Source organism: Mauremys reevesii, linkage group 11 (assembly GCF_016161935.1).
Source record: "Mauremys reevesii isolate NIE-2019 linkage group 11, ASM1616193v1, whole genome shotgun sequence".
Taxonomy (NCBI): Eukaryota; Metazoa; Chordata; order Testudines; family Geoemydidae; genus Mauremys; species Mauremys reevesii.
Window position 1 is genome coordinate 70,689,457 of NC_052633.1, and position 15,307 is coordinate 70,704,763.

The following is a 15,307-nucleotide window of genomic DNA, read 5'->3' on the forward strand; positions in this document are numbered from 1 at the left end:
GAGTCTGGGGACGGGGGGGATGTTATGATAGATCGGGAGATGTGTGTATGTCAAATTCTGAATTCCATTTTGTTTTGTGAATGTCATGTTGTATCTTCCATTTTTAATGTAAACCTCAGTGTGGCTTTCAGCACTGTCCATTTTGTAGACTTGTAGAGACTTGGCGCCTTGTGGAGAGTCTACATCAGGAAGCTAGGACATAGCAACCAAAGACCATCAATGTTAAACGGCTCTACCCTAGTGGAACAATGGGCTTGGTACCAGCAGAGCCTCTGGCTTTACCCAAAAACCAATGGCGGTTGGAGGTGGCACCTGGAAATTCCTCTGCACAGGGGGACGGTTCCACTGCTGGAGTCTGGAGGGGCTGCCCTGAATTAAGGACTTGGACCAAACTCAAGTGTGGGTGTTGAGGTCGGCCTGAGCGGAATGGTGTTAAGACATTTGTTGTATTCTTAAAATCTGTAACTCGAATGCTTTTTCAAAAGCAAAACTGTTTGTGGTTAAGAAATTCCTTTGCTAAACCTGGTGCCTTGCTTTACTGCCATGTTGTACCTGAAGGGGGATGTTTGGAAATTTGCACTCCAACATCCAGATTGTCTCTGGGAGGGAATGGTATAAGCAACAAGGGGCTTGGGGGAAGCTGCAGCACTGGTTCCAGGGGCTAGGCAGCTGGACAGTGGGGTCCCACTGCTTAAGAAGAGGTGCAGACACAGAGTCTGCACACGAGAGTACAACTGGGTGATCCAGAGCGAGGAACAGTGATCCATCACTACGTAGACCCAGGGGGTGGGGCTGGGGGCTTAGAAGAATGTGAGGTTCAGCAGTTGTATCCAAGCCCAGCAGAGTGGTTGTCATGCAGAGAGTGGGAATGGACCAGGTTGTGAGAGAAGGAATGCAGGGATGGTCAAGCTGTGCCTGGGGAGGGAAGGCAGCAATACTGTGGTCAATATTCTCCGGAGGCTTGCCATGGGGAAGAAGATGTAATTTACAATCAAGGTTCCTCTGATGACTACTCAAGAGCTGAAAGTCATCCACGTGCACTGGCCCTCTCTCCTGTAGTTCAGTTCCAGGGCCCTTATTAGAGAAGTAGGAGTTGCAAGTGGCTCTTACATGGCCACTCTGCTTTCCAAATGGACTTTCATGGTTTCCTCTGGCTTCTTCCAGGGGAGTGAATCAAAGCCATTAGCTAAGAAATAGTATTTTGTGGCTATTTGTCCCCATCTGCCCAGATTTGGGCCTGTAAATGACATTTTGAACATGCACCATGAACAAGAAGTAAGATGTTGCATGAACAGGAAATCTGAGAGTCACTCAGGATGAGTCGTGGTTTTGTTTTTTTTTTTCTTCCCCTTTATGACTCTTGTGAAGCATGCAGGTTTTGGAGAATAAATAAATGATCTTCACGGTTGAGATGCAGTTAAACAAATTTCATTCTGTCTAAGCTGTGGCAGCAAGATAAATAAATTAGAGAGACATGCAATAGAGGAGTCGGTTTCATGGTTTGCAGGAAGTTTGGGACGCATGATAAAGCCTTAAGAATGAGTCAAACAGTCAGATTTTTTGTGGCAGATCTTTTTTTTTTTTTTTTTTAAATTGCATGTAGCCTCTTCTCTTCGGCTCAATTATTTGTACATCAGGCTATTTAACGCTTTCCTGCTCACGGTGGATATAGCAGCAGTTCCAGCAAAATCCTGACATTTGAAGGGAAATTGGTCTGATGTCACTGAGTGGAGCCGTTAGATGCGGAAGTGTCCTGTCCACTCCAAGATGATACAATAATGAATAAGGTTGATAAGATTTGGAAGCAGGACTGGAATGGAGCTCCTGGGTCCAGTCCCCTGCTATCACAGGAAACCATGCCATTGCCAGGAACCATGAGCTGTCATTCCCTCAGCTGAGCCTGGGGCTAGCCAGTTAATGAGCCCAGCTGGGCTGCAGCAGCATCGCCTGATTGGCCAGCTCACCTGCTTGGCTGCAGGGAGCCAACAGGTCTGTCTTTAAGCTCAGCGGCAGATGGCCAGCTGCTCAACACTTATGCCTCAGCTGCAATCTCTCCTGTGCCTGCTTTGTTCCCAGACATATTCATGTCCAGTTCCCTTGTCCGGCTTCTGACTCTGGCTCTGTCCCTCGGCTCTGACTCCTGGTCCTTGGCTCTAACCATTAGGTCAGACTTCCCACGTACCAGGTCCTGACAATCATACAATCCTTTTAGTAAACTTATCAAGCTCCATCTTCAAGCCTGTTATGTTTCTTGTCCCTGAAACTCTTACTGGGAGGCTGTCCCAGAATCTCACTCCTCTGATGATTAGAAACCTTCTTCTGATTTCCAGCCTAAATTTCTTCCTGGCCTATTTATTCTTGAAAGTCAGCTACAAAGGATTGTCGTGAAGGTGGGCTCAAGCTTCAAAAAGTGTATCTGGATTTTAAACACTGCTGCATGCAGGGTTTCCCATCTCTGTACTATATCTGGTTGAAATATTTTAGAGTGAAACATTTTCCTGTCCCCAAAACAGGCTTTGTCACAAAAGGTATCTTTTTATTGCTGGATGAAAAATTCTGGTTTTCAATGGTAAACTTTGAAATGAAAGGGAACTTTTTCCATTTTGAATTGCATTTTCAGTTTTCAAAAAGCATATTTTAAATGAAATTTTCATTTCAATTGAAATGAAATGTTTTAGTTTGAAATTTCTCACAAAAAATAAAAAATATGGATTTTTTCATGGGGGTAAAAGGATTTTCTGCTGGCCAGGAAACTCCTAGGACACGAAATAATCATAACATATACCTGCATTATCTGTATTTTATTAGTTTGTATGGGGGTGTCTGTTTCTCAGCTGTAAAATGTGGGTAATGGTAGGGGTAGTATCAGAATAAACAGGTTATTGATTTAGAGTTCCCAGACTACTTCAGTAATGCAGGCCGCGTGAGTACCTAGATAGACAGAAGCAAAGCCTTCTGGGAACATTCTCGGGAACAGTCTCTAGTGGGGTTCTGAGAATTTTCTTTCATGCTGCATATTGTTTTCAGTAGAGCGTGTCATCTGTTTACTTAGCTACACTGTAAAGAAACACCTCCTTAATGATATGTTTCTGTGTTCCGTTACTTTCAAGTGTATATTAATACTATTATACTGATACCTGTGATTTTTTGAGTGTACATCAGATCATTGTATTGATACCGGATGTTCTTCAGTGTATGTTAATACTATTTATTGTTAGCTGATGAGCTCAAGTGTATTTTAATACCCCTGTATTGATTGATACTAGATACTGAACTTCTTCAGAGATCTAACATGGAACATATAACACAAACCTTTTGTTTAACATAAAGCCCAATGTAACTGCTGAATCTATGAAAGGATATCCTATAATAAATTACTTTGACTCTTCGTGGGTCAGATTATCTAACAAAGTTCCTTTTCTTCTCCTCTTTGTCACTCTCTGAAGTGTAACTAGTCAGATCATTTTCAGACTCATTCCTGAAAGCAATTACTTCATCCTGACATGTTCTGGAAATGTTGTATGGGTCTGATTTTGTTCACTCTAAATCAGATGTCGTTTGCTGGCCCACTTCACGGGTCCCTTCTCTCGCTGACGCTTACGAGAGTAATGAATGAAAGAGTTCTTTGAGCTAGATGTCGCATCTCAGGAGAAGGGCTTATAAGGAGCTATTGATTCTCTCCCCCTCCCACCTCATTTCCTGTATTTCAGTGGAAAGTATTGATAACCAGCATATAAGCTTCTCATGAGTTTCCTGGTTTTTAAATCCTTGCTTTGTTGTGACTTAAGGTAAAATTTTCCTTTATGAAATTGAAGGACGAAATGAGAGATTAAAATAAATCTCCAAGGTAAGAAAATACTCTGAGGAAGGAAACTCTCCAACTAGATAGTGTAAAGAAAAGTTTAATTAAAGTGACTGGCGCAGTACTTGAAAAATATAACAATACTTTTCACTTGCATCATGCCTTTCACCTAGGGTGCTTTAAAAAGTATTTATTAATATAAGTCTTGGGCTGCCTGACCATAACAAGATAATAAGATCCACTGGCTAGAAGCCAGAAGCTAGACAAATTTAGGCTGGAAGTAAGACATTTTTTACAGTGAGGGTAATTAACCACTGGAACAACCTACACAAGATTGTGGTGAATTCCCCATCACTGTCCACTTTTAAATCAAGATTGGATGTTTATCAAACAGATCTGCTGCAGTTCAAACAGGAATTAGTTCAGGGAAGTGCTGTGTCCTATGTTGGACAGGAGGGAGGTCAGACTAGATCATCACCATTGTCCCTTCTGGCCTTATCTATGATGAGTGATGTTGCCTTTACCATGCTCCCAGTCAGTGGCCGATTAGCCACTGGGCCAACAGGGCCCTGGCCAATTGGGGGGCCCAGAAAAATGGATACCCCTCATCTCAACCCCACTGTCCTCACCTTCCTGGTGCTCTTGCTGGGGAGTCGGGTTGGGGTGTAGGGGCTTGCCCCGCTCTGCCTGCCCGTCCGGCGTTCCTGCAGGTGGAAGAGGTAGGGAGGGGTCCCCACTTGCTCTGGCCCAGGGCCCCGGAACATCCTAATCCGCCTCTGCTCCCAGTCCTTGCTGGACAAAAGAGAATGAGAAACTGGATCTGGGAATCAAATCTTTCTCTCTCATTGCAAGGCAGGGGTCTGTACGCAACACCACCAGGCCAAAATTTAAGCAGTGCTTTAAGAGTAGACATATATTTCAAGTAGCAAGTGTTAAGCGCTGATATAAAGAGATGTGTGCGAAGCAGCCAGTTGAAATGCTCTGCAACAAGTTTTACTGGTCCTACAAACCCCAGGAACAGTGATGGATATTATTGAGCACAATCAACAGGCACCTTCTCAGTTAACCAATTAGTTACATATGTACAGACATCTCTGTTTCATCAAGAGCTCCTGTTACAGCATGTAACAATCCACTGATTTTCCTGCTCCCTCAACAGCACAGCTATCAAGATGGTTTTGAAACTAAAAGTGCTTTACTCCCCCACTCACTTGTTGGCTCCCATCCTACTCCCATTTCCAGATATAGACGTTCAGATTGGAACCAAAAAAACAAATCTGATTTAATATTTACAGTCTGACTGCCATAGGTTCGCCTCAGTTTAAAATGATTGCCTCACCATGGGAGCAGAGGAAAGCATTCATTAATGATAGCAGGATGACTTGATTTTGCAGCTGGCTTTAAGCATTCGTATTTAATGTAAAGCACTGGGATACAGGCAGCTGAATGCCTTTCTAATGGATGAGTAGAAGAGGAGGCCCCTCCTTTTTTTGTATTCAGACATTTGTGTGTCACGGTGAGAGCCTGAGTGCCTAGCTCTTTGCTCTTTGCCTCGTTAACCGTCAGCTTCTCTAATATGTATTCCAGAGAGCTGGTTAAGGTTCACAACTTTGTAATATTTAAAAACCGGACACTCCAGCAGAAGTGCCGGAACCTCCCACACCCTGTCTCTTCACCTAAGGACCCTCCCCTGCCCCACTCACTCCTCTTCCTCCTCCCCCCATCGCTGACTGCTCTTCGTCTCTTCCCCCCGCCCGCCTGGGTTGTGAGGGACTTTCCTGCAGAGCCGGGGCGGGGAGCTTCAGCTGCCCAATGCAGGTATGAGGCAGCCCCGGCTGAGTAGGGGCTGGCAAGGGTGATGACCTGGTGCCTCCCCTCGCCATCTCTGCCTGCAGTAACTGGACTTTTGGTGTCCGGTCAGTGGAGCTGACTGGACACTGTCAGGTCCCCTTTCCAAACGGACTTTCCAGTTGAAAACTGGGCACCTGGTCACCCTAGATATGGTTGGTTTTCAAGGTCTTCTGCTTAGGTCTTTTTATTTTGGTTGATACAGGGAATAAATGTTTGATTGGAACTAATTGATCAAACCTGTGTTGAGGGAAAAAAAGATGCACAGATATCCACTGGGACACTGCAATACGTCCTCTTAAACTATCTCATGGTCTGGAAAAATAGTTTCTTGTTGCTGCTCTGGTATCAAAAAGGCTGATTTGATCAGTGTGATAAGTGTAATTATTAAAACCTTGACTGAATTATGGGATGTTAAAAGCTTTCCAGCAGTGTTTTTTGTAGGAAGGGACTGAGTGAAGTGAGACACAGATTTTGATTTATCCGTTATGTTCTTAAGACAAAAGCCTAGAAAAACCATACGACTAAATCTTCAGCTGATATAAATGGACTTCAATGAAGCTACACCAATTTACACCAACTCAGAATCTAGCCCATACCATTCAATGCATTGGTAGCAGAACTCTTCCCATTTTGAATAGGGTGACCAGATGTCCCGATTTTATAGGGACAGACCCGATATTTGGAGCTTTGTCTTATGTAGGCGCCTATTTCCCCCCACCCCATCCCGATTTTTCACACTTGCTATCTGGTCACCTTAATTCTGAATGATGATCTAACTAAACTTGCTCAAAACTCTCTTGCACAGAAATATTTTTTCCTCTATTTTTTTTAAATAATCAAATTTCAAAATGTTGATAAAACTTGAAAATTCATAAAATGTTGATCATCATTCCTTTGAAACCTAGGCTGTTTCCTTCTCCCCCCCCCCCCTTCTTCCACAATAACAACATATATATGCATAAAGATTAACTGTCTTGTGATAAAATTTCAGTAAAAAGATATTGAAAAAGATAAACAGTGCCATAAGACAAACCTATGATAATCTCATGAGATACACAGGTGTTGTGTCTGAGGTTGGAGTGTGAATTTTTTCTTGCTCCCAGCAAAATTTGCAAAGCTACATTGGCTAAAAATTGATTTTTTTTACCATTTTACAAAACATTGGGGAAAATCTAATCTAACTGTCCATGCACTTTCAAAATTATATTGCAGCTCCAAATAGAAATGCTGTTACATTATTTCCCTGTTTTATAGTTTAAGATAATGATGTCAAATATTCATTTGAAGTCACCATTGCGTGGAATAACTAACACCTCTCTGGTGTCCTGTTGCTGAATTGGGCTAGCAAATTATCATCAGAGAGAGAGCTTTTTAAACTCAGTTTGATGAAGCTAAATATGAGAAGGGTTCCAGAACTCAGTTTGATGAAGCTAAATATGAGAAGGGTTCCAGGCATTGCTCAACAGTGCTAGACATAAACACATTCACTGCATTGTTAATCCCACTAATTCAATACAAAGCATGCAAGCCTCCGTGAGATTTATGCAAAAGTACAGCCTGAAGTGTATGATTAATGTTGGGAATAGCAATGGAAAGAGCTGTTGCAGTCTATTGGCTAAGGTTAATCGTGTCAAGGTTTTAGGGAAATATTTATTTTTTTGATGTGATGAGGTTATATATAATATTATAAAGTTTTTTGACGATAAAGAGTAGGATGCCAAGAAGAAACAGGAATTAGTTGCTGACTTTTGGCTCTTCCTCTATTTTACAGCTTTAGTTTTGCAGTAAGTTCCTCCCAGTATTATTGTTACTAACAACAGTTATAATATTTTATAGCATCCTTCACTGCAAAGTGCTCTCCAGACTTAACTGATATTTAAAACTATCCATGGGGATCATTTCATCTATCCATGAAAGGCAGCCACGTGGTGGGTGACCGTAACTTTTTTGTTTGAAAGTATAGCGATAATACACAAAAGCTTAGCATAGGAACTAAAGTGCTGTATCAGTTTGAGGTTGTAAGAGGAATTTAAGTAGACTGCAGTTTGGACAAGACACTAGAATGTAGAACTCATTCCTAGAAGTTTTCTTTTTACCCTCCTTCCATTCTTATTAGAGTGTCTTCTTCCTGGTTGTTCATTATAAGAACATAACATAAGAACATAAGAAAGGCCGTACCGGGTCAGACCAAAGGTCCATCTAGCCCAGTATCTGTCTACCGACAGTGGCCAATGCCAGGTGCCCCTGAGGGAGTGAACCTAACAGGCATTGATTAAGTGATCTCTCTCCTGCCATCCATCTCCACCCTCTGACGAACAGAGGCTAGGGACACCATTCTTTACCCATCCTGGCTAATAGCCATTTATGGACCTAGCCACCATGAATTTATCCAGTCCCCTTTTAAACATTGTTATAGTCCTAGCCTTCACAACCTCCTCAGGTAAGGAGTTCCACAAGTTGTCTGTGTGCTGCGTGAAGAACTTCCTTTTATTTGTTTTAAACCTGCTGCCTATTAATTTCATTTGGTGACCCCTAGTTCTTGTATTATCGGAATAAGTAAATAACTTTTCCTTATCCACTTTCTCAACATCACTCATGATTTTATATACCTCTATCATGTCCCCCCTTAGTCTCCTCTTTTCCAAACTGAAGAGTCCTAGCCTCTTTAATCTTTCCTCATATGGGACCCTCTCTAAACCCCTAATCATTTTAGTTGCCCTTTTCTGAACCTTTTCTAGTGCTAGAATATCTTTTTTGAGGTGAGGAGACCACATCTGTACACAGTATTCGAGATGTGGGCGTACCATGGATTTATATAAGGGCAATAATATATTCTCAGTCTTATTCTCTATCCCCTTTTTAATGATTCCTAACATCCTGTTTGCTTTTTTGACCGCCTCTGCACACTGCGTGGACATCTTCAGAGAACTATCCACGATGACTCCAAGATCTTTTTCCTGACTCGTTGTAGCTAAATTAGCCCCCATCATGTTGTATGTATAGTTGGGGTTATTTTTTCCAGTGTGCATTACTTTACATTTATCCACATTAAACTTCATTTGCCATTTTGTTGCCCAATCACTTAGTTTTGTGAGATCTTTTTGAAGTTCTTCACAATCTGCTTTGGTCTTAACTATCTTGAGTAGTTTAGTATCATCTGCAAACTTTGCCACCTCACTGTTTACCCCTTTCTCCAGATCATTTATGAATAAATTGAATAGGATTGGTCCTAGGGCTGACCCTTGGGGAACACCACTAGTTACCCCTCTCCATTCTGAGAATTTACCATTAATTCCTACCCTTTGTTCCATTTTGGTTCCTAATGCCCTCATTCTCCCCCAAGACAATGTGCTTAAAAAGGACATACAGTTTAATATCTTGTTTGCTGATTCAAAATTGAACATTTGCGATCAGTTCAATAAAATGAAATATTCCAATTTGCGTCAAATTGACCAAAATAAAATATTTCATTTGGATTTTCCTGATGAAAAATTGTTTTTTTTCTTGGCAATCTACCTACGGCTACTTACAGTGTTATCAGTATTTATGCCTTTATTTGCAATGCAGTAACGAGAGAGATTACACACATAATGTAATGGAGCACATCCAATGCATATATCCATCCTGCTTGAGCAGATTATGCAATACAGTGATGGGCTAGGGTGGAGTGCACTGTCTCTATCCTCCTACTGCTTGATTGCTTCATATCTGTGCTTGTGCACAGAAAATGTCAGTTCTCCGTAATGTGAGGAAGAGAACTCAATAAGACATTGTATTGCCGAAGCACAATCTGCACTCTCAATAAATAACATGTGTAATTCTTAGCAAGGGGACCTGGGGTTCATTTCTAAGTGCTGGGCAGCTTCATTTTAATCCCTATTGTATGGTGAAATTGAACTTTTTTGGAGTCTATCGTCATTTGGGGCAGAGGGTGATGGGGCTGGAATCCAGTTTTGTTTTGTTTCTTCATATATTGTAGGATAGATAATTTGGACAGGTGTCTTCCCTCCCTCGATAGCAAACAAGATGAAGTGTTGGGAATGTTACAGTCGGGTGTACTCTGTGAAGGGCAGGCATATCACAGAGTACAATATAGCCGTGATTAGTAAAACAGAGGACAAAACTGTAGCGGGGTAGGAGATGCATCTTTCTGGAGATGTGATTGGTTTCAGAAGGATTGCATTCGATTCTGTTTAACTGTGATGGGCACACTTTCTTCCAGTCTAGACAAGAACCTCAGCTCACCTGGAAGTACCTATTGTTGTGGTTATTCATTTGCATTACAATAGCATCTATAGACCCAACCAAGATCAGGAGCCCATTGTGCTAGGCACTGTACTCACAAATAGTAAGAGGCAGTCTCTGCCCTGAAGAGCTTACAGTCTAAATAGCAGTGACAGACACAAAGAGGTGAAACAATTTGACCAAGGTCACACAGGAACTCGGTGGCAGAGGTCACAGCTGGGCTGATGATATTTTTGACACAAAATAACAGCCTGCCTGTCAAGGAAGAGCAGAAAGGGGACATAGGGGAGAGCTCTGTTCGGTATCAGGGAGGCTACACAATAAGTGAGAAAGAAGTGTCCTTCCATCTCCTGAGCCAAGCAATCCCCATTGCTCTTCTTCCCTGCGTGCCTTGATTGGTGGCAAAGGGATGCTTCAAGGTGAGGCTCACTGGCGATCTGATCCTGCCTCGACGAGCTCCATACAGTTGGAACCCTCTGTCCAGGCATAGGCCCATGGAAAGCAAAGCTTCTTCAGAATTGGGACTGAATTTGAACAGAGAGGTGTTTATTTTACTTTTCTTACTGGCAAAAGAGTGGCAGTAATGTGGGTTGGAGTTTTGTTGCTGTGGATTGGGTGTCTCCTGTTGTATAGTCTTAAACAAGTCTACTAAACACACACAAGACTCCTGTTGCAGAGCCTCAAACGAGCCTTCACTGAATTCACAAAGCGGAAGGGGCTAAAAACAGTCACATCTCAGTGCATTTCCTTCCCTTTACTGTCCACCTTTTCTACAGGGAAATTTCCCTTATCTGAAAGTGTCTTCAATGGTACCAATACCAATGAAACTCCTAAAACTGTTGTGGTGGTTTCTTTCCAGTGAAATTAAAGGGTTCATATTCACTGTCAGGATAGATCATAGTGGCTGCAGCCACTATGATCTGAGAACTGTTCGGATCCATCATGCCAGGATAAGGCATTGATGTAATTGTGATGGTTCCATGGACATACTGTAGCATCACATTCAATGGAAGGGTTTCTTAGATTCAGTACATTATCATCAGGATTGTATAATGCTTTTCACATCATGGAACCTTTCAGTCTATTACGTGGTGTTTTGTGGATGGATATAGGTCAGTGGTGGACAACCTGCAGCCCGCGGGCCTCACACACCAGACAGTTTGTTTATATTGGCATGGCCACTGGCAGCTCCCAGTGGCCGTGGTTCACTGTTCCCGGCCAACTGAATCTGCAGGAAGCGGCAGACAGCAGGTCCCTGTGACCCACGCTGCTTCCTGCAGCTTCTAGCTTCCACCGCGGCCGCTGGGAGCTGTGGGCGGCCATGCCAATGTAAACAAACTGACTTGCGGCCTGCCAGCGGATTACTCTGAGTGGCCGCAGGTTGCCTACCACTGCTATAGGTAGATGTGATTGATTTTAGTGATTGACCTCTAAAACTCTAACACCACCATTCAGTTCCCAAAACTGAACAACCCCATTCAATTAAAGTCTAGCTTGAACACATCTGAAGTTCATTTATATCCCTAGGGCTGGTATAGGTACTCCAGAATCAAAGCTTCTTTCAAGCTAGAAAATCTGACAAGATGACCGGCAGTCTCATCCCTGTGCTCCAGCTTTGTCATATATTCTCACTTTGCTTGAAATCCATGTTCAACAGAATGTTTCAGAAGTCCCCCGTGAGATATTCAGACACAGGTCTGTTCTGTATGATGGTTGTCACTTCTTATAGCTCACGCATGAGCTTTCCTGCACTAATAGGACTGTTTAAAAGGAAGAAAGCCATTTTTTTTATGGGAGTGTCATTTTGACACTTACAACTTTGATTTGATTCCTTCATTTAGATCCCTTGGAGGAGCTACTTGGTATTTTAAATCAGTTTCTTCTTGTCGGTTGTTCCCTGTCCCCATTTGCTTGGGTGTAAATGGCAGGTCACAGAGATGACATAGGCAAAATCTGCAAGGTAGACAGGTGCTTCTGCACCTGCATTTCCTTAAATCAAGGCTGTAATCATGTAAATTACAAACATCTGTGTTGTAGGGCCCTGCACATTCATAATCTGTTTTTCAGTTTGGTTCATCAGTTGATCTTTGGCAGGAAAAAACAGAAGAAGCTACATCCTAAAATAACTCCTCTGGAAGATAGTTAACCTCAAGTCTGCCTGGACTGTGCCAGCGCTTCTCCTTCTGTTCACAGTTCGAACCCACCCCATTACCTGCCTAATAAAGTGAGAGAGCAGATAATCATTGGCGTCATTACAGGAGCCTGCTTCTGTAGATCTGTAAATAAGCTGCTGTTTGCTGCCCTGCATGTGTGTCAAGTGAGATGAAGACAAAATCCTGAGCCTGTCTTTTTAATGCATCAGCTTGGATGAGCTGACACTTCTTCTAACTGAACTTTCTTCTCTTTCCACAGCCAGACATAGCTAAGACGTTCAGTTTGAGTGTTGCAGCAATTTTGCCAAAGACTAATTTAAGAGGCAGTGTAACAGATCTTCAGCGGATGTAAATCAGCATAGCTCGGTTGACTTTAATGGAGCTATTCCAATTTACCCCAGCACAACATCTGGCCCGATATTAATTTAGTAATGTCTCTAGTCCAGGGGTGGCCAACCGAAGCCTGAGAAGGAGCCAGAATCAGCTCCCCTCCCCACCTCCGCCCTGCTCCCAGTGCCTCCCACTCACCAGCAGCCCCGATCAGCGCCTCCCTCCTCATACCTCCCGATCAGCTGTTTCATGGCATGCAGGAGGCTCTGGGGGGGAGGGAGAGGAGCGAGGACACAGCAGTGAGCACTCCCTGGCATCTTGGAAAGTTGGCGCCTGTAGCTCCAGCCCCGGAGTCGGTACCTATACAAAGGAGCTGCATGTGGCTCCGGAGCCACAGGTTGGCCACCCCACTTTAGTCCATGCAACATCTTTGCACTCAGAGGGCCAAATTCAGCCTTTATGTTCAAAGGAATGAATTCAGCAAATTAAGTGGGTTCAGCTCCATTCACATCAGTGTAGCCGGGCTCATTTATATCAGGGCTGAATAGGATTCAGATTCTCCTATCTATCCAGGCAACCCTCTGAGGTCTTTTAAGTGCATTTAAAGAGCCAGCCTGCTCATTCTCAAAACATAGTTCTCTCCCACCGTTCATTCTCAGAATAGTTAAATAAGTATTAGGGTTGGCCAGAAAACTTGAGTTTTGTGAAAATATTTGGAGGTTTTGAAATTTGTTGTGAAACAGAATGAAAATGAGACCTTTCCGGAGTGGAGAAACAGACAGACACCCCATTGCAGACTAGCCAATAATCTGGTGGTTAGGACACTCACTTGGGTGGTTAGGACACTCTAAATCTGCCTGATTCAGAGGAGGGATTTGACCCTGGGTTTCTCACAGCCCTGGAGAATGCCCTGATCACCTGGGTATTTGTTAGTTCTGAGAAACATTCTTATTTGTGTTACTGTAGTGACCATAGGCGCTGGCTTCCTTCAGGCCCCAGAGGTGCACATCCTCGTGCTCTGGCCCCACCCCCTTCCCCCAAACCCCCATCCCTTCCCCCCTCTTCCTGTCCCCACTCTGCCCTGCCCCCTCTTCCCGTCCAGTTCCACCCCCTTCTCTGAGAGCACCCCATCCCTGCTCCTTCCCTCTCCCTCCCAGTGCCTCCTGTACACAACGAAACAGCTGATCGTGGCTGGTGGGAGGGTGAGGAGTTGATCGTTGGGACCACCAGCGGGTGGAAGGTGCTGGTGGGGAAAGGAGGAGCTGGCTGCCGGTGGGTGCTAAGCACCCACTCATTTTTTTTTTTGTCGGCGCCTATGGTAGTGAGCAGGAGCCAGTATGCTAGGTGCTGTACAAACTCAGAATCAAAAAACAGTCTCTGCTCCTAAGAGTGATGAAATGGAATTTTTCAACTAAAAAAAAAAGTTTTGTCAAAAATGTAGCAAATCATTTTTTGTAGCGCTACTGTGCACTTTTAAATAGGTGCTGTATTCCACCATAAGGATAGCTGCATTTCAGCAGTGGATAGTTTGGAGATGTTTCAGCTAGGTTCCCAAAGCTTGGATGCTTATCTCAAACCTGGTCTTTGAAATCCTGCAGTCTTTCTTCAGTCCATAGATAATTTTATTTTTTTGTTTTTGTTGAGTTTGTTTTTCTATTTTCATTGCTCACAACTAACTGACCATTAAAAGTCTCACTGGAGCTTCCTTTCCTTGCAGGTCTTCACAGGGAACACCAATGCGGACAGTGTTGTACATCACAAACTTCTGCACTCTGTGAAAACCCGCTTCCTGCGCTTCGTCCCTCTGAAATGGAATCCCAGTGGAAGAATAGGCCTGAGAGTTGAGGTCTATGGTTGCTCATACAGTAAGTGCCTTTTAATGCAAATGTCATCAAATAACATTGTCAATGTTCCAGGAAGCCCCGGGGAATGTACCTGGCCGAGTACATCTTTTAATCCAATATGAACATGTACCACCATAATATCTGAGTGGAGTTGTAGCTTTCATGACAGATAAGCATTACTTGCTGGCTGAGCTCCCTTCCACTAACATCTTATAACATATCATCTTTGCCCCATACCCTGCAGTTACAGGGAATTAAACAGGTATAAAGGATAAGGGTCTGAGACTAAAGTAAAGTGGAAATATAATCAGGGGATTCATAGACATTTTAGAGAGTATGTTGGAATATTTATTGCATTTATATAAATACACCTTTCCAATTTCTGTATGGCATATCATTTGACTGTACAAATCTGTTAGTTAGCTGTCTATGCTCTTTGCTTGAACAAATTCATCTTCTCGACCTCTCTAAACCTTTGCACCCCAACATTTTTAGATGTAGAGCCATTTTCCAAATGTGACCCCCAAACTTTCTTTTTTACAGTTCTACTGTGTCGGGCACTTACTAGGCCAGATCTCCAGCCGATGAAAATCGGCCCAGCTCCATTGTCTTCAGTATAACTAGATAGACAGCAGCAGACGATCTGGCCTGCAGTGCACAGTTCTGGCACTAAAAACATCCCAACAAACAGAGTGGAGTTCAAAAGAATAGCGACAAAAATAATCAGGGGCTGGAGGGCTTGATCTATAATAACTATGATGTGTACCTTGGCTAAGAGATGACTCAACGTGTCCGCGCATGAATCGGGGAAGGTGAGATTGGAGGTGGAACATCATGATAATCTTCAAGTATTTGAAATACTGAGGTTGGCGGAACTATTTAAGGTGCTTCACTGGGGTCTAATTAGGCCTAGTGGGGGGAAGTTATGACAAGGAAAGTTTAGGATGACTGTCAGGGCCGGCTCCAGAAAATCTGGGTGTTCTCTCCCCCCCACCCCCACCAGTAAAGCCACTGGATCAGCACCTCTGATAGGAAGGCACAAGAACCAATATGTGACTGTGAGGGGACACACCCTCATTCTA

At 43.3% G+C, this 15,307-nt stretch overlaps 1 protein-coding gene across 5 annotated transcripts in view; it reads left to right on the forward strand.

Moving 5' to 3' along the window:
• CNTNAP5 (contactin associated protein family member 5) overlaps positions 1-15,307 on the forward strand; it is a 397,960-nt gene that overhangs the window by 163,357 nt on the left and 219,296 nt on the right. For all 5 annotated transcript variants that reach the window (XM_039494759.1, XM_039494757.1, XM_039494760.1 and 2 more), the window contains exon 4: positions 14,099-14,246. In XM_039494759.1, the coding sequence (XP_039350693.1) occupies positions 14,099-14,246 (148 nt within the window). The remainder of the gene's footprint in view (positions 1-14,098; positions 14,247-15,307) is intronic.